Source organism: Parus major, chromosome 4 (genome assembly GCF_001522545.3).
Source record: "Parus major isolate Abel chromosome 4, Parus_major1.1, whole genome shotgun sequence".
NCBI classification, from domain to species: domain Eukaryota; kingdom Metazoa; phylum Chordata; class Aves; order Passeriformes; family Paridae; genus Parus; species Parus major.
This window is the reverse complement of record NC_031771.1, coordinates 31,973,547-31,993,202: the sequence shown is the minus strand read 5'-3', so window position 1 is coordinate 31,993,202 and position 19,656 is coordinate 31,973,547. Positions and strand designations below refer to the sequence as shown.

General features: G+C 37.6%; 1 protein-coding gene across 5 annotated transcripts in view; it reads right to left on the bottom strand.

Annotated features, from left to right (window-relative positions):
- Positions 1-19,656, bottom strand: part of CLCN3 (chloride voltage-gated channel 3) — a 62,073-nt gene that overhangs the window by 19,799 nt on the left and 22,618 nt on the right. For 3 of the 5 annotated variants that reach the window (XM_033513485.1, XM_015623841.3, XM_015623843.3), the window contains exons 3-5: positions 3,460-3,617; positions 2,432-2,531; positions 630-817 (exon numbers count right to left, since the gene is read on the bottom strand). In XM_033513485.1, coding sequence (XP_033369376.1) covers positions 630-817; positions 2,432-2,531; positions 3,460-3,617 — 446 coding nt within the window. Of the gene's footprint in view, positions 1-629; positions 818-2,431; positions 2,532-3,459; positions 3,618-16,625; positions 16,815-19,656 lie in introns of those variants that run through there. The other 2 variants (XM_015623842.3, XM_015623844.3) reach the window with 2 other exon arrangements.

Genomic DNA, 19,656 nt, shown 5'->3' with positions numbered 1-19,656 from the left:
ACAGGAAGTCAGAAAATGGATTTGACATTAGAGCAAAATCACTACTTAAAATAATCCAGATGTACTCCTGCCACAGGTACATTTACACACACATTTTGAGGCACAGTAATTATTGCCAAGAGAAAGTTTTGTTTGAAAAGCATAGTCATGAAACACTGCAAATCAGCACAGACTGGGTTATAAAAGGTAGAAAGTGTTCTAACACTTCATCTTAAAAAGAAAAAACTGTTTTATTTTTTAATAGCTAATAGCAGCTAAAATCTAGTGAATATTCAGTAAATCTTCCTTATTTAAAAAAAACGTGGCAGAAAAAATGAAACAAACCTATTCTTAGTTATTAGAGAACACCATAAATTGATTTAATTTACATACAGCTATGATCAAGAATAGAAATTCTTACATTTAAAATTCCATATTCTCATAACTTCCTTACATCTGCAATACTCCAAGGCCCCCTGCAGTTCATGAAATACACATTCATTACACTATAATCCATTAATCATTTCAAATGCTGGAAAATGGCACAGACAATACAACACAAATTTATGTTTAGAATCCTAACCTTAAGACCATTATTTTCTTTCCTTATTCAGCCATGCTGTTGAACAAGACCATCAAAAAATACTCACTTCTGCTTGTCCAATTATTAGTTCTGCCCATGTCTTCCACTGCGGACATTTATCTCTCTCTTCAAATGTGGTCTCATTTGAACCCCAACAACACTGTTCATGGTTAAACCACAAAGCACTAAGGCAAATGCCTTCCTTTAAGTCAGTCATCCAGTCAGCAGCTATGTCAATTAATCCTGCCAATGCCCCTGTTGCACAAACAGTTTTATTTTAATGTTCTGATAAAAAGAAATAACAAACATAGCTAAAATGAAGGTATGTGCTTCTGTTAACTGATGTACATTGTGATTACAGTAAACTTAATTAAATAGACATTTAATGTACTACTGATTTCCAGGATTCTATCCTGTTTCCATTACAGTATAATTAATACTTGCTGAAGAATTAAGTACTTTGTATGTTTCTCAAGTTAAATGAGATTTTTTTTTCTTTTTTTTTCCCTATACCACAGTTCGCCAACACTGAAAGTCCACTGAAACCAAGAGTTAGAAGTAAAAATAGAACTGTTACTTTTTTTGTGATGGAGCAGTTTATATTGCACCAAGACTGCTGGAAAGAGATGGGATTCACCCATCTAAAAGGTGGAAAAAGATTCTAGCCCATGTCTTGGCATGTCAAAAGCAGTATTTCAGTAGAACAGAATTTCAACCAAATTATTAAAACACATAAATATAAGATCTCTTTGTAACTGAACTCAAGGTTGCACCATTTAAGATCTACTAGACATACAAGAAAAGGCATCTGAGACTGAAAACCCTACCAGTGTTCAAGGCCAGAATTTGCTCACTTTGTTGCTCAGAAACAGAATAAAGGAATTTTAATAAAGAGCAGCTTAAGAGGTTGAAAACATGACACTGCATGTTCCCACTGAAATTATCAGAAACAATTTCCAGTAATTATACATTCCTGGTTTGTGCACCCAGAAGTATATAAATATGCTACAAACTTTGCATATATATTTATATGTGATTTGTGAAAGTGATTATGTATATACCTAAGCAGTAATTACACTGTTACCATGATTTTTAATAGGCATAGCCCTACTCCACAACTACTTTTCTTAACATTTAATCTAATATGGGTGTTTGAAATATTTTTTTTTTAAAAAAACTGGGCATAAAGTTTGTGATCTTTCCTTCCTGCAGGCTTTAGTCACCTCAAACTAAACCAACAGAAAAAGGAGCAGCATTGCCTGACTGCTGGGCCACAAACTATTTGATGGTTTTAGTTGTAAAATTAATTCTAAAATACGTTAAGAAGGAAAGAGAGAATTTAAGTATCAGTCAACAAACTACCTGCTAAAATCAGTATTTTCTTTGGAAAAAGTAAAGGTCTGTCTGTAAAGGTACGACATGAACACATAGCTAGAATTCACTAATCCATAAAAACATGCTTTACAAGGAAGTGTGTTTATCAAAACTACACACATACCAGATCTACTTTTACAAGCAACATTTTCACAAGAAAACCTACAGGTAAAAACCAAAATTTTACAGAAAGGAAAAACATAAATCTCAATTATAGGATTAAAGAACATTGATAGTTTAGTAGGTGGAAGTTCAAAAACACTTGAGAAACTCTCTATAAATTCCGTGAGGATTTTGGTTCCCGTTTGATCAGTAAACCCTCACCTCAAAATGGTGAAACCTGTAAATCAAGATAGACAACTTTTTTCTTCCCTTATGGAATTGGTGCAGTAAACTAAACCAGCTCTTAGCTAGGTTGGTGGAGAACAAAGGAAAAACACAATGACTATACTTGCTGACAAATATAAGAAAATAATCCTTTTTGTTTTCATTTACCTGATGCCAAACCAGTTAATGTGACTACCAACCATCCTGACCATGCATCGTACAAGCTTTTTGTCATCTCCCATGCTGACTCTTTCTTCTTGCTGTTAATCTGCAAAGAGAAATCAGTATGTAGAGTTGTATGTATTCGGGTAATGTGAATAATGAAAAAAAAAGGAAGTATGACAAATTGCATGATGCAAGGTGCAGGCAAATAAACTCTCTTGAAACTACAAGTGTTCTGCTTGTATTTAGTGCTTTACATAGATAAATCAGCCATCGAGCAACTGACAGAGAAACATATATCTGCTTGATTTAAATAATTAAAATCCAGGATTATACATTATTAGGATGAGTGATTACTTTCTATGGCATGCACCTAAAACGTGAACTGTAACATTATTTCCCCCCACAGACTAAAGATTTTTTTGAACCTCAATTAAACTGTTAGCATATTAATAATAAGCTATTTCATATGATTCAAATTCCAAAACTTCTACTTCAAATACAAACACCTGTATCTTTAGACTAAAAACCACATAAGAGTAAAATAAAACAAATAATTGGATAACTACTCTGTGGTACTTCTAGACAACTATTAATAATGACATGTGAAGTTATTGTACTGAAAAAGTTGCTATTCTTACGTTATTCTTATTTACTCTGTGCACCCAGCTGCAGTGGCACAGACACACTTGTGCCAGTATAAAAGCATCTACAGTCAGTATGAAAATACATCTACACTGGAAAACAGCCTTAAGTATAGTAGCATGCAAAAAATGCAGTACTTTAAAAATGGTATTTGGGTGGCATAGACCTATTCCCACTCTATTAAATTCCTGCTTCCTTTCCAAGTTTTAATAATGCTGCAAGACTGCAGGTATCCAACTAATCAGTGCTTTTTAAACAGTATAACAGTATTCAAGTTGTTCTAACTGGTGTAACTATGTACAAATTTACAGCATGTATTTCTATGTGCTACTAATCAGGCCTTAACTCCAACATCCAATCAAAAAAGTATTGTTATTTATCTCAAGTACCCTTCTATGCCTTTCTCTGTCTTTGCACTTCTCTCGAACCCAGTCAATGGTATGGAAGTCATCGTATGTTCCTACTCCAGGAATTGGCTCATCCAGAAGGTCCAGTAAATGTGTTGAACTGTTGATATTTCCTCCATTTGTCATTGTATAATGAGTTCCTGCAGCAGAGAAACACGGGAATAAATTAATTCTACAATACATGTAGTCACACTATGTTCATAGCACAAAAAAATTCTGCACACCTAATTAAGACACCTTCCATAATATGCATATTGTATTGTCATTTAGGTCTCTCAATGTTGCATGCCACTCCTTTTTACTGTCATTCAGCTGTAAGTTAAATTTGTGTGTTAGTGACTCTGTGTTTCCATTGGTTAAACAGGAATGTCCTAGTCACCCTATTGTTCCGTTGTGTGTACAGAGTCCAGAAAAACTTCAATAGAAACAACTGTAAAAAAAGAGCAGCTTTGACACACATTTAACTTGAAGTTTATTTCAGTTTATGAACTACCAGAGCAAAATCTGTACAAAAAGCAAGGATGATTAGCTAGAAAGTTCACAGTACCTTCATACGTTACCAGTTATTTCTAAATATACATTCAATTGATTACCAATCTCTCCCACACATCTAAACCAAACCTAAAATACATTATTAACATATTGTAAACACAGCTAAAAAGCAACTAAAAGCCAAACAAATACTCATGTTTTGTTTGGGTTTTTTTTTTCAGGTAAATCACAGAACAGTCCTCAGTCATGAAGAATTTGAAACATTGTATAAAGAAAGTATCTTCTGCTAATTTGTCATCACTAGCTAGTTTCCTCACAAGCAGCTTGCAGAGCAACAGACCCACTAATATTTACTGCACTGATCAAAACAAGAAGAGCAAGAGGGATACTGAGAATTTTTCCATTTTCAAAAGTGAATAAAGAAAGTTTTACTTTTTTTAAGCTTTCAAATTTCATAAATTCTGTAATACATTGGCTTTTTTTCTTAGTTCTCACTTGTCTAAGAACAAAATAATTTGCCCAACAGTATATGGCACGCCATAGTAATCTCTATTCATAAAGACGTAGGCTCAAGTTGACCAAGACTTCTATTAGTTCAGACAGACACCAGAACTCATTTCACTAGATTGATATTGGGATGTTTAGATAGGTGGGGATTTTTTAAGCTGGGTTTTTTGTTTCATTTTGTGGTTTTGAGGGGTTTTTTTTTTGTGCATTTTTGTTTAGTTGGCTGGTTTTGGTGGGGTTTTTTTTTGTTGTTGGTTGGTTGGTTGATTGATTGTTTTTTTTAATTCCAGGCTTCTTTAATTAAGCTTCTTGGCATTGTCAACAGAAATTTCCAACTAACCAAAAAACCAAAACTAACAAACAAAAAGCTTCTCAAAGGACCTACCTGTAAACTTCCAAATGCTACAAATGCTGAGTTCACCAGCCCAAGCCCTCACAACAACTCACAATTAGATTTATACAGAAGTAAAATGTGCCATTTCCCTTTACAAATGCAAATTCTAAGATCTTGAAGAACCTGGCATTAGACTCTGAACAAAGTGGTGCCTCAGTCATCTATTGCTTAAGAGGTCAGGTTGATGCCTACTATAAAATACATTGTTTATTTTGGACATTGTCTTAGTGGTAAAAGACAAAACAAGACAGTAATATAAAATTCATTTTAAGACAAAATGTAATCAGTAATTTTCAAGATACGCAAACAACTATTTTTACAAATTGTATAAAGATTAAAAGTACGGAAGACAATGCAAATGTAGCAGACAGCTCCCCAATAACACCAACACCAATCTCTTATACAAGCATGGGTGCCATCTTTAGCTTAATACTTTTTTCCCCAATCTGTGCCATACTAAACTCCCCCTCATCTATTTCCCATAGCTAAGCCCTGTAAATCTCTTCCCAAAGCTGCTGCTAGTCTCTCTTAACACAGTCTTAACAAAGCATTACCTATGCTTCCATTAATAAAAGGCTAACAACAACAACAATTTAAATCAGATTTGCTAATAGAGGTGATTGTGAAAACATTGCTTTAGAATAAGGGATTCAATTCTCTTGCCATTTCCAATTCTCCCAACTAGAAATCTAAGATACATGTCTGGCTAGCTGAAAGGGCAAGGTGATCTTGTGGGAGAGATAGAGAATTCACAGTGTAATAACTAGTTTAGCTCTCAAAATTAAGACAGAAACAGAATACATTATTAAAATATTAATTTTACATGAAAACAACTTCCTTTGGCGAAGCAAGGGGGCATAAATTAACCTCACCCACAGCTTAATTATTAATCTTACAATGTGATCACACAGTTTCCTGAGCGTGAGTGAGTAGAGTTGAGCAAAAGATTGTCTTTGCTCTGAAGGAGATGGTTTTATGCCCTGCTATGTATGAAGCAATATCAAACTACAAGGAGCATGCAATTCTATGCCACAGAAAGCAAAAGGAAAGTTGAGATTGTAAATGTATCACAAACAGTAACAGGTTATTTTATGCATATCACAAGGTGCTAAATTGGAATTCCCTCCAGAGGATTATCAGGGATGCCACCATCAGAGATGGCACTATATTCATTGAACCTAACCCATAGCAGAATTTGGACTAGACTACAAAGGATGGTCACTGTCATAGATACAGTAAAATTCCCACTGAAACTATGTCAAGTTCCTATTTTGCCAACAGTTGCCGGCACACCAAAGACTGGGATGTAAGTGATTATTCTATGATGAGGAAGAGGCACAGAAGAAGATAAGAAGCTAAAGAGGAGCTTTTCTTGAACACCAAGAAAGAGCTGCCATGAGTGCCTGATGCAATAGCTGAATAGCTGGAATAGCTGTAATCTTGTACCAAGTGAGAAAACAGGCAGCAGTGAGCATGGTAGAAAGCCATCCTTAGAGGACCATGAAGAGGACATCTCTACAAAATCTGATGCACTGTATCTAAGATACAGAAGTCTGAGATGATATTCTCCTGCCAGTATTAAGATCTATGTAAAACTGTTCTAGAGGAGATTTTAGAGAAATGTACTTTTACTAAGACTCAACACTCTTCCAAGCTTTCGGTTCCCTTTGTACCCTTCCTTCTCTAGCATTTCACAAGCAAGATGCTCCTTTCAGCTAGGAAGATAATGATTCTCATCAGCATAAACACACAAATTCTCATTATTTACCCCCAGCTCCAAAGTGTCATTAAATGTATTTTCAATATTAAACCCTTACCAGAATACAAGTACTTCATCACAACATTCTAACTACCAGGCAGTAAATCATCATTACAGAGATAAATTGTAGCACTTAGCAAACCTTCAGAAATATTTCCCCTTCCTTCTTCTCCCTCTTCCCCTGTTCTCAAGTTTCAAGATGGTTTCCTGGCTACATGCTTTTCACCAAAACAGAAACAGATTTGGTCTTAAAAACCACAACAAGCACTTAGCATACAAGATGTATAGGCATAGCTTCTAGCTACTATAAGAGAACACTTCTGATGCCCATATGAGGACACCCAAGCTGTTTTGGAGCTGTAAAGAAAGTAAAGCCTTTTTGTTACATATGAGTTTGCTTAAGTTTTTATGAGACTGGAAGCTAATGGTAAAGTGGTAATGGTTCTGCCATGCAGAACTTTTATTATTACTGCTATTCCAAACTAACCCATGTTACTAGAGAGAAGGAAACACTAGTATACTGATCCTCTCAGAAGCTTAGTATAACTCTTAAGAATCCCTGCCTGTAAGGCAAACACAGTCTTTCCATACTGCAAAAATAAGGCAAAATCACTGTATAGTTTAGATTGGAAGGGACCTTAAAGATCATCTACTTCTTGGGCAAGGACACCTTTCACTAGACAGGTTGTTCCAAGTTCCATCCAACCTGGCCCTGAACACTTTCAGGCTTGGGGAATTTACAGCTTATCTGGGCAACCTGTTCCAGTGCCTCACCACCATCACAGCAGAAAACTGCTTCTGATATTTACTCTAAACCTATTTTCCATTTGAAGCCACTCCTTGTCCTGTCACTACACACTCCTGTAAATCGTCTTTTTTCATCTTTCTTGTAGGCTCCTTTCAGGTACTGGAAGACAACAATTAGATCACCTCAAAACATTCTCTTTTCCAGGTTGAACAAACCCCACCTTTGCAGCCTTTCCTCATAGCAGAGGTGTTTCAGCTCTGTGATCATCTTGGTGGCCTCCTCTGGACCTGTTCCAACAGGTCCATGTCCTTCCTATTGCTGGGGACTCCAGAGCTGGACGCAGCACTCCAGGTGGGGTCTCAGCAGAGTGGGGCAGAGGGGAGAATCCCCCCTCTCTCCCTGCTGCCCACACTGCTTTGGATGCAGCCCAGGACACATCTGGCCTTCCTAGCTGTAAGTGCACATGGCCGGGTCATGTCCAACCTCTCATCCACCAAACACCCCCTTGCACTTGGTCTTGTTAAGTCTCATGAGATTCCCACAGGTTCACGTCTGGAGCTTGTCCAGGTCCTTCTGGATGGTGCCCCATCCTTCAGAGGTGTCAACAGCACCAGTCAGCTTGGTGTCATCTACAAATTTGCCAAGCATGCACTTGAACCCTTCACTTATGTCATTACTGAAGATATTAACTAACACCAGTCTCAATACAGACCCCTGAAGGACACCACTTGTCACTTATCTAATCAAGACTCTGAGCCATTGACCCCTATGGATTTAACCATCCGAGCAATTTCTTAACCATCTAATGGCCTGTTCATGAAACCCATCTCTATCCAGTTTAGAAAGAAGAATGTTGTGGGGGACCATGTCAAAGGCTTTACAGAAGTCCAGATAAATGATATCTGTAACCCTTCCCTTTTTCACTGATGGAATCACTCTGTCATAGAAGGCCACTGGGTTGGTCAGGCAGGAACCTTGGTGAAGCTGTGCTGGCTGTCCTGAATCTCAACATGTAACTGTTGTTAGCTGCTGCAATCATAGACTGCAAGTCTCTAGACAGTAAAAGCAACGTGCCTTTTCAGAAAAAGGAAACTCTTTTGGGGGATTCAGTCACTGTAAGTCTTGAATGAACTACCTTCTAGAAAGGCAGCTGACTTTTGTTATCCTTCTATGCATGTAATTTCAAGCCTTGAGCACAATCCTTTCTTAGCAATCAGCTCTGGTATTGCTGATGGACTGTTTCAACTGAAGTTGTTAAAAAAAAAAATGCACAAGGTTAAAAGAAAAAAAAATGCAGTAAGCATTAAGGTTAGCAGTAAAACACTGTACTCTGGTACACCCAATGAGAATGAAGTACAAGAAAAACAAAAATGCTACACAAATGAAACCAGAATAAGTGGATAAGTGGATTCCAACACCATAAAAAAGCTCTTATGTCTGAAGTGAAGGACTTCTTCTTTTTTTATTTTCTATTTTAATGGGAATGTAAAAAATGCAATCCAAAGTTGCTTGAGAAGATACGATGTCTGACAAAAAACGAGCAGTCTTTAGCATACTGCTCTTCTGCATTTCCCTTAGAACATGAAGTTATACTCAGTGGATGCTGGGCCCCAATACTGATCCAACCTCCTGCTTTGCCTAGCTGGTTTCTCCTGATGGAACAACTAGGAAAAAAATTACAGAACTAACATTTTGCTATACTTACAGGAGCTGCTTTATATATCAAGATTCCTCCCTGTCTTTTTGTCCCTTATTAAGGCTGGGAATATATAAGGCATAAGGAGTATCTCTTCTTTTATATTTTATAGATATGCCTCATACAAGCAGTATTTAATCTTGATTGATGTTGGAACTATGATAAGCATGACAGAAAACTGATTTATGTAGATTACAAACAGCAATCCTGAAGCCATGCAGAGTATTTTTAAAGGCTGCCTCACATCCTGCAGCAGTAATCCCATACTGCTTTGTCTATTTGCAAGTCAGGAGATTTCTTCCAAATTTGAAAGAAACCCTGGAACACATGCAGCTGATGAAAGGTGTGGTTTTTTTCTTTAAAAAATACCTGGTAAATTTATGGCTAATTTATTTCACACAATAAAGGGATTTTACAACATACATGCTGCTCCTGATTAATGCGTAACTTGTTCAACAAACCTCCCCAACTCTTTCCTTGTAGGCTGCATTCCTTCTTTTCTCATAAAAATAATGAGAAGAGAAACATCAAGGTCTAAGACAAATGCTGGATAGTCAAACGACAGACAACAGATTTTCATGTGGTAATCCCCCACATGATTATCTGAACAATTACCCAGTATCACCTAGAGAACAAATCCTCACAGCTACACCCTCGCAAGAGAATAAGGTACAGAACTGAGACATGAACAGCTTCTCAAGAGGGTGGCTGTCAGAGTTAACAAGGGGCCATAATCTAATGATAAAGCTTAAGACCCCTTCTGTATGTTACACAGCACATGATTCCCATCTTCTCAATGCACATCACAAAATACACCATTGTCTCAAGCTGAGCCTAAATTGCCTTATTCTATTTTAAGAAATGAGACATACCTCTTGAGACATAATTACACAGTAAGACTGAACTGATCTATTTGACTGCTAGCACATAAAGAGTAGATCTTGCTCCCCCTATTCCTCCCTGCCATTCTTGATAACACATTCCCACCCTCACCCTTGGATCAGCTCTGTCACCCTTGATCTGACTGCACGGTAAACCAAGCCAACATGCTAATCCAACTAAGCAGACAAAACTGACAACAACAAAAAAATCTGCCATTATATGGAATTGTAATCAAGTTTCTGTGCTGTTGGAGAAGAAATAAAGCCAATGCAAGGGCAAAAACTAAGAGAATAGATTGGGAGCAACAAGTTCACCCCCTTCCATAGCAACAAACTGTCAGACTAGTTATCCTGAAATACATAAATACACCCTTGGGGCCTTGTTAGATTTTAATTATAACTTTGTGCTGGAAACAACTCTAAACTATAAATATTAATGTCCCGACACTATACAGTAACATCTATTTCACAGAGCTCAAAATTCCCAAAGGTTTAGAAACATTCCAGAGTTGTGAAAACAACAACAGATAAACAATGTCAATGTTGTATTCAATGGCAGAGTAATAACAAGACCTAATTTCTCAAAGGTATTTCTCTACAAGCTATGCAATTGCTAACTCTTACAGCAAGAATAGTTCCTGCTGCTCACCCATCCCTGTTTCTAAACAATGCACAACTACACAGCATTTGCCTCAGCCGCTGTCCTTATGGCTGACAGCAGTGCAATGTGTCTCTCCTTTGGGCTACTCCCAGCAGTGTGAAAGGAGGAGAGAAAAAAATAAATGCACCTCTGTGAGTGAAAATTAAGCTAGCCAGATTACAGTAAAGGCTGGAATAAGCTCCCCCTGACATGACCATCCAAATCTGCTGAGTGTTAAAATCAGCAGGGGCTGTAGCTTTCCAGAGGCCAGATTCTAATCCAAGGCTTTGCTTCACCCGTGTGTCCTTGGGTATTAGGTGGCAAGGGGAGTGGAGGCAGTGAAGCACCCTGTGTTTAATACACACTGTAAGGATCACTTGCGCTGGTAACAAAGATTTGTATACACGAGGTAAGTGTTAGTGCCTCAGCTTCTTTCTGTCTCCATATTCAAATATGAGGCTTTCAATTAAAGACAAGAAACAATCATCAGTTTCTTTAAATTTGTCTGTAACCACTCAAAAAGAGTCATTAAGTACTATATCCTTTTCCTAGCTAGAAGCAATTTTTAAATTTCAGAATGAGAAGCACTGCACACAATGCCAGTTTAATTTGCTACTGTTGATGATTAATGATGTCAAAGTCTTTGTAATCAAGTAATCCATTCCACTTCACGTGCAACTATGAATTTTCAGCACGTCTCTTCAGTTAATTCTTCTAACTACATCAAAGGCTTTCAAACAAGCTGGTCTCCGCATTACAATCAAAATGCATAAAAAATTGACACAACTTTATATACACAAACTGAAAAAAATCAGCTGAAAAAAATCTGATAAATGGGAAACAATGGAACAAGTTCTGAAGAACAAGGGTAAGTTTTATTATTTACCAAAGTACTGCAATAATAATACTATCCATTTCATCTCCCCCCAAACAGATCTGGGTTTAAAAATAACCTTTTAAAATTAGGAGTCAAATCAAAGTTCAATAATAGCACCTCAGAGTTAAACCAAGACTTTTGAAGAAGGTGTGACTGCCACAAATGGATATAGGAAAACAAAACAAAACAAAACCCTGAGCTTTCGCTTTTCACTTAAGGTGAAACAAACATTTCTGTTTCTATGACGCAGCACCCAAAAAGAAAGATTTGTTGTTATAAATTTCCTTTCTTGTAGTCATAAAGGCAGATGGATTATATTTATTTAATTATGTCTATGATGAATAGGGACTTCATATACGTAAGTGAAAAGTTATTAAGATCCTCCCACTACTAAATTTACAACTTACAATATTTAAGATAAATAATGAGGAAGGAGATGAGAAAAATAGAAGGTATAACAATATATAAAGTTAGGTAAGGGAAACATTACAAAAGGGAAGTTAACTATGATTTGACAGGGACCAAGGCTGTAAGAGTCAGAACACCACAACTTTAGATATTTGTATTTCTAAGTGCTGTTGCTGCATGTATGTAAGAGCAACTTACTTATATGCTGTTTTAGAGGGCAAAGACAGGATGCAGTAAAAATAATAATTCTACTAATATGGTTATCCCAATCAAACCATATTCAAGTCCAAGGAGAGCATAATCTTGGTCTGTTCATTAGCTTTCTAATAGCTCAAACAAAAATGCATCAAAAAATTATTTCCAAAATTGAGAAACATGTTTCATAGAGAACCTTACCAGCTAAACAGCACATGCAGACAGGTACTACCTAAATGAACTCTAGTTCCATCTGATGGTACTTTATGCTAATGACCAAAGTCAAATATGCTAAACTCATCATTGAAAATCCTTATCCCACTTTTACACAAGGAACTTTAAGACAAAGCACAGCAGAAATACAGTGCCATAATCACATTGAGTTTCTCCGAGTTATGTTTTTTCTCAAAGTACTTAAAGTTAGAGAATGATAATAATCTTCACATTTTCTGTTGTGAACACGTAACTAATCTAGAAAACATATCTAAAAAAAAAAATCTAGAAAAATACTTTTTTTAACTCTCCCTCTGCAAACAATAAAATTTCAGGGTCAAGCTCTAGCTCTAAGCATGTGTACTCAACTTTCATACCCATTTATTTCAAAGGTCACACTGGTATTGACTTTTGATTTATTACTAATTCTTAAACATAAAGAGGCCCTTAAGCAAAAACGCAGCCTAAAACACCAAAGTACAAGTTTTATTACTTAAGAGGATCTGAACTGGCTCAGTATGCACATGACTCAAAGTCTTCCTAGGATATTATTAAATATTCTCTCTCCCACAGCTTACAGTAACAGGTGAGGCTCCAGGTGGCTGAGAGGTTTTCCCTGTGTTACTATTAGTACTGTCTAAGCAAGAGAAGTTGCACCTTCATGGCTGGTGACTGGTGCACAATAAATGAAATTGTGACTTATTTTGTCTCCCAAAAAAATGAGTTTTACTAAAACTAAGTCATCAGTAAATCTGGCATGTTCTTTATATATGTAATTTTCACATCTCCTGGCTACTAAATCAATCAGAAATGATTAGCAAAACAAAATTTCTTTAATTTTGCTTGATGTCTTCCAATTTCTTAAATCTAAGACAAGTTTATGTATATGTATATAGAAAATAACTGATATTCAACAAAGCTCGTGCCTACTGAAGATCAAGTCTTGCTTCATCTGGTAGTCCAGCCACCATACATGTACTGCTACTGCTCACATTTAAATTTTTTGAAGTGGTCTAAAATGAATACTTATTTAGAAATAATAAAAAGAGAGGCAGGGGTATGGAAATCAGAATGGAGCATGTATGTGAACAGCTGGAAGACAAGCAAGATACTGATCATTCTGAACTTTCAAAAGGGTCAAGGTAGTAAAAATTATGCAAAAATAAATTAAAGGGCAACACAAGTAATTTATTTACACAACATTCGGTGCAGTATATATGGTTTGTTATATGAGAAATTCGTACAAAAATGTACATGCCAGTTACTTGGGATATACACAATCCTAAATCAGAATTCTTAAACCTTTTCTGAGAAGTGGTATTTTTAACTGTAATTTAGTAAAGAGAGCAGAAGTGAACTGTGTTCCTGATTTTTATTTGTGTGTCAGGGAGGATAAGTAGGTCTGAAACAATGCATTCAGTATCACATAAAAAGAAGTCTTAGGACAGCACAAGTCAAAGGAACTCCTGGTAAAAAGTATTCAATAGTATCTGTTTAGCTTATTTTTTATTAAGAGATAGTAGTAGCAATCAACATAAAAGATAAACACAATTAATAAATACATATTTTTAAATCTTTCCATTTGATATTTTATAGTGTACTTGCATGACAAAAAAGAAATCTTCTTAATGCAAGCTAACGGATGAGGCCTTTAATAGTAATGTATTATAATACTTTGTATTTCATCTCACTGAACATTAGTGAAGGCCATTTATTAAACCTCAAAGACCCCTGATGATTTAAACAGTAATTTCATAATTGCTGAGGTACAGCTACTTTGGGCGAGCCACTGCAGTCAATTAGTGCAAGAAATGCTTTGATGCTACAAAGCAGTTTTGCATGATGCGAACATTATTCTGCAGGACATGAGAGTTGCCAGTATGTGAAGAAGGGAAAAAATTCACCAGCCTTTGACAATTAACTCTGCTTTCTTGGAATATCTTGACCCACGTTCTCTGAGCTTGTTATCACAATGCTGTGAAATCTACATGAGAGGAAAATAAAAATCTTGGTGATACACAAAGTAATGTCAAGAATTTATTTTCAATTTCTTGTTTTGTCTGCTAGTATTTTGAGTTTTAATAGCTGAATCACAGTAACAGACTACTGTGACATAGTAAACCATCAGGAAATACATCTATTGGTTACATCTATTGGAACAAACTGGTCGGGAGCCATCTTCTTATAAGGCATTGTCATGGTTTGATAAGCACTTGAAAAATTCAGAATTGCAAGAGATTACAGTGACACTATTCAGGTTTTTTGTTGATTGTTTGGGTTTTTTTTAATCTAAACTCACTAGAGCAAGCCCAAGAAGCACCAGTAACATTTGTTTTGAAATACGGTATTAGAATATGGGAAGCACAAGCCCTAACAGAATTCAGTGAAACCGCAAAAATGACAAGTCACAACTGGGAATTATCTTGCCAGCCCCCAGCAGTGTCATCACAATGGAACTACCTAGCTGAATCCTCCATAGTTTTCATTACAGTATTTGCAAACATTATGTTCAACAGCAGTACTCCAGTGTGCCAGACACCACTTTGCACTGCAAATATCTACTTTTTGCATTGTAAAAATCAACTAAAACCTGTTAATTTCCAGGAATATATAGCTGATCACATTTCAATGTCTAACTATAACTGCAGAGTCTCAAAGTGTCATGTTAGGACTGTTTTGCAGTTCTCATATTTAAATCTATCTAAAATCTAAACTCACAGAATGGTTGAGGTTCTCTGGAAGGGCTCTCTGGAGGTTATCTTGTCCAAGACCCCTACTCAAGCAGGGCCACCCAGAGCTGCTTTCCCAGGACCATGTCCACATGGCTTTTGAATATCTCTGAGGAAGGAAATTTCACAATCTCGCTGAGTGACCTGTTACAGAGCTCAGTCAACCTCGCAGTAAAAAACTGTTTCCTGATGTTCAGAGGGCACCTCCCGGGTCCAGTCTGTGCCCATTGCCTCTGGTCCTGTCACTGGGCACCACTGAGAAGTGCCTGTCCTCATATTCTTTGCACCTTCCCTTCAAGTATTTATATCCAACCTTGATAAGACCCCAAATCCACATTTTGCAAATCTTTTAGGAAATCTTCTCAGAAGTGGTATTAGAATCTTAGAGAACTATCTAGGACTTGGTAAACAATGTAAAATTTGCTTGTCTAAAATAACTCATATTGGAACTTGTTGATGTCATTAAGATATGCTGAAAAACATTCTAAGAATCATAAAAAGACAACAAATAACTTACGTAAGTACTAAAAGACAGATAAAATGTTAATGATGAGCTATTTTATTTACAGAAATAAGAGTTTGCATGGACATGCAAATCAATAAATTACATGGAGAGAAAAAAATAATTTTATGTAAATCATATATCTATTCTCAGCCTACCTCCTCTCTAATGCTTACGCCAGCAGCTAAAAATGTTGTTAACTTTCTAATTATAGCTTGCCCAATTTAAACAAAAGTAGGAATACACTACATTTGTTGTTTTAAATACCACATTGTTACCATCCAATCCGAAGAAGAAAACATACTTATATCCTCAGAATGTGAAGGCATAACTTTTATTCCTACTACAACTTCTCAGGACAAAACCAAACCTTTACAGAATGTATTCTGCTTAAAATTTGCAGTGAAAAACAAAATGTAAGCTCAAAAGAGGATTCACTCCCCCCACCCAAACACTGACAACACTTCTCTTTCTAAATCTGCTTCCTTACAAGCAACAGTGTAAAGAACCTACCCTAAAGTACCACTTCCTTATGAGTTCATCAATATTTGCTGAGCTGACGTATTACCATTGCAGGGCTTTCCCTTGGCTTATCAAAGACGGAAACAACCGGTCAAGACTTAAAACCAGGTAGGGAAACTTCAAAGCCAAACACTGCTCCTATTCATGCTAGTGGAACGCACGTAAATATCCTATTTAGTAACTCTAGCTAATTTGGTAGTAGTCAAAGATAAACAGAGTTTTTGGAGGGTTCTTTTCCTGCACGAGATGGCTTTATTGATTAAAAAAAAAAAAAAAAAACACAAAGAAACCCCAAAAAAAAACCCCAAAAAACCGGGAGAGAGCGACAGGCAAGGCTGCCACATATCGAAGATGGAGTCACAGGGCGATGAGATGTGAAGCAGGACTGATCTGCCCGCAGAGAAAACAATCTCCGACAACGCAGGAACCAGCCAGAACTGAATTCTCCTCCCACAAAAGGCATCGGTCAGGCGAAACAAAGCGGTTCGATAATTAGCAATCCTTTACGTCCCTGTTTCGAACGCGGACAGCGGTCCCGCACGTACAGCTATGCAAACAAGTAAGCCAAACGCCAATCCGGCATACCTCGTTTATGCAACTCCCGGAGCGGAATGCCGTCTCCTCCCCCTCCATCGTAGGGCAGATACGGATCGGAAGAGACATCCATGGACGTGACGAACACGAGGCCCGCCCGCCGGCTCAGGAGGGCCGCGGCATCGCTCACGCAAGGGCTGCCGCGGGGGCCGCTGCCATGTTCGGCCGGGCCCGGCCTGCGCCGCCGCCGTGGCTCTGCGGCGCCGGGCTCTGCGGAGCGGGCTCGGCCCCGCCGCTGATGTCAGCGCGGGGCGGCCCCGGCACCTGCGCCTCCCGCCCGCCGCTCGGACGCGGCTCGGGCGGACGGCACAGCGGCGGCACGGCGGGAGAGGGCAGAAATCGCCCGCCGCAGCTCGGGGAGAGCCGCCCCACCGGGCGAGGGGCCCGGCCCCGCCGGCCCAACGGCGGGAAGGATGCGCTCGCCCAGGGAAACCCGCCACAGCTGCCCCCCTGTCAACAGGTGAACGGTGGGGCCCGGCTCAGAAAAACGGGCGAACCTGCCACGAAAGAGCTGCCCATAGTTCCTGCACCTTTCTGGAACCACGCCTGCTGACGCTTCTAAACACCTATAACCGCATTGTACCTGGAAGGCAGGATTCGTGCATTGCTGGGGGCTGGGGAGAAGCCTCCTTCCCAAGCATTTTATTTAATCTTTTCTAACATCAAAACGATTACCTCCAAGGAACAACAACATAACCTGCAAAAAGCCAACCCCTCTGCTCCATAGGATTAGCTCACCCCACTTTCATCAACCCCCTACGCCCCTTCACATAGAACTTTCAGTCCTATAGCAGTGACTGACAGATTTGAACATATCATCAAAAAAATTAAAACAAGAATTTAATTACTTCTCTAGAGTAGCGTCTCAATTTTATTTTTATCATGATGATGATGATTATTATTATTATTATTATTATTATTATTATGGTATTACAACCGTGTAACATCCATACTCACACTTCCAAGCCTGGGGTGGGGGTGGAAGAAAACGTAATAAACACAAGTCCACACTTAGCTTGCATTACTCTACACATTGATAAAATGGTCCGAGTCCCTTAAAAGTCACAGGCTCAAAATAGGCAACAACCCACATGAATGTTAAGCAAGGCATTCATGTGATGCATCATCAAGCAGTGGCTGCTACAGCAAAGCACAAGCACTTCAAACAGCCAGTATCTAAAGACAGGAAATCTCACGCTGACTACATGCTTCCATTTGAAGCACATACTATTCCATAATCAATCCATATACCATTTTATGTTTAATACATGATCTCGTCCTGGTCCTGTCTTGCAATTGCTGCTAAGAAAAACTGATACGAAACCTATTTTACATGAGATTTCTATAGTTAGTCCAGTGGTAATGAAATACATATGGAAGGCATGTATATTGGTTTTCTTCCCCTTCAGCAGGATACTGCATGCCTACTGTACCAAGGCCCAACATCCAATTCAATCACACAGCCAACAAGGAATTAATTTTATTGTGTATACCTTTGCACCTCTGTGTGACAGAGAGTTATTTTAGTTTTCAAATGCATTAGTTTCTTAAATATTTTCCTTTATATTTTCTTAGGCAAGTAATTTCTTCTATAAGCCAATATTACAAGATGTGTACTACAAATGATCATTTTGAGGACAGAACAGGACAAAAAGAAACATTACGTTTCCTTCACAGGCTTGTAAAGATATTAAATGTTAAAAATATGGCTCTGATACAAACATTGATAAAATGCTAGTATCTCTATAGGTGGAAAAACAAGTGGGGGGGAAGATGAGCATATAGCAAGATATGTTTCAAAGCCATAAAGACTACCTTATCTCCAAGACAAAGGAAATCCCTGAGCCACAGATATTCAATTCTAAACAACAGCTCCATTTGCTATCACCTATACAAACAAATGCTTTTTTTAAGAGTGGCACAACCTTTTCAACAAAAACCCAGAATCTTTAAGATCTTGTACATCCAAAACTTTCTGAGCAATTATGCATTATCAGCATTTATTTTTGCCTGCGAAAAGACAAATCTAAGCACCTCAATTTCCAATTATCCATATCCCTTATTTCCAGAGAATTACAACAGAAATCCCTGAGCATTTCTTAACTCCTTACCTCAACAGAACCTGGAAGTAGTCTGTAATCTCATTGTAAGGCTCTAAATAAAAAGTTATTCACAGCAGGAAGAAATACAACAGTTTTTGTAACCTGAAGCAAGAATTATTACAGAATGAACCGTTAGTGCATTTATTATATGTTGATTATAGATGACAACACTACAAATTCAACTTCATACTTGAGAGAATATGAAATAAAGGATATAAAGGACTTGTGTTAATCAAGTCTGGAAGATCACCTCTACTTTAGGAGTTTGATGTGGTTACTGAAAGCCTGGAATGTCTTACAACTGGTAATAAAAATCAGTCACAGCAAAGAAATGGCTCACTTGTTGGCCTAAACCTGTTCATTGGACTACGGTGAATTCAAAATTTCTGCCCAAGACTGAAATCCAGTTTGAGTTGGAAAAGGTGAAGGATATAACTTGGAGAGCGTATCTGATCAACTGTGGATATGACAGAAAGTCATAACAAAAAGTCTGTAGTATAAAATAGATTACTTCATCTTTGCGACATGAAATTTGAAGAGTCCACCTAATATTAAAAAAAAACAGCTCTTCAAAGGTCAGCTTATAGACTCGCTGCCAAATACAGTCCTTTGTCTACTTTTGAAAAGCAGAGCAGTCATTTTCCCTTCTCAGTTATCAGCAGCTTTTGTTCTCATTGTTCATACCCATCACTACTGTGTGTATTCCCTTTCCTAGAACACCATGAAAGGTGATTTTAGGTTTTGTGTTGTTTTGGGTTTCTTAAGAAAGAAAATACCATGCATACTTATGTGACAACTAGTCTTTTTTTTTTTTTTTTGTAAATATCTAAACACCTATACAATTTAATCTTTCAAAATTATGCTTTTTCTACCTGATCTGAAAAAGTGCATGGCTTGAACTGTCTGACAACTTTATAGTC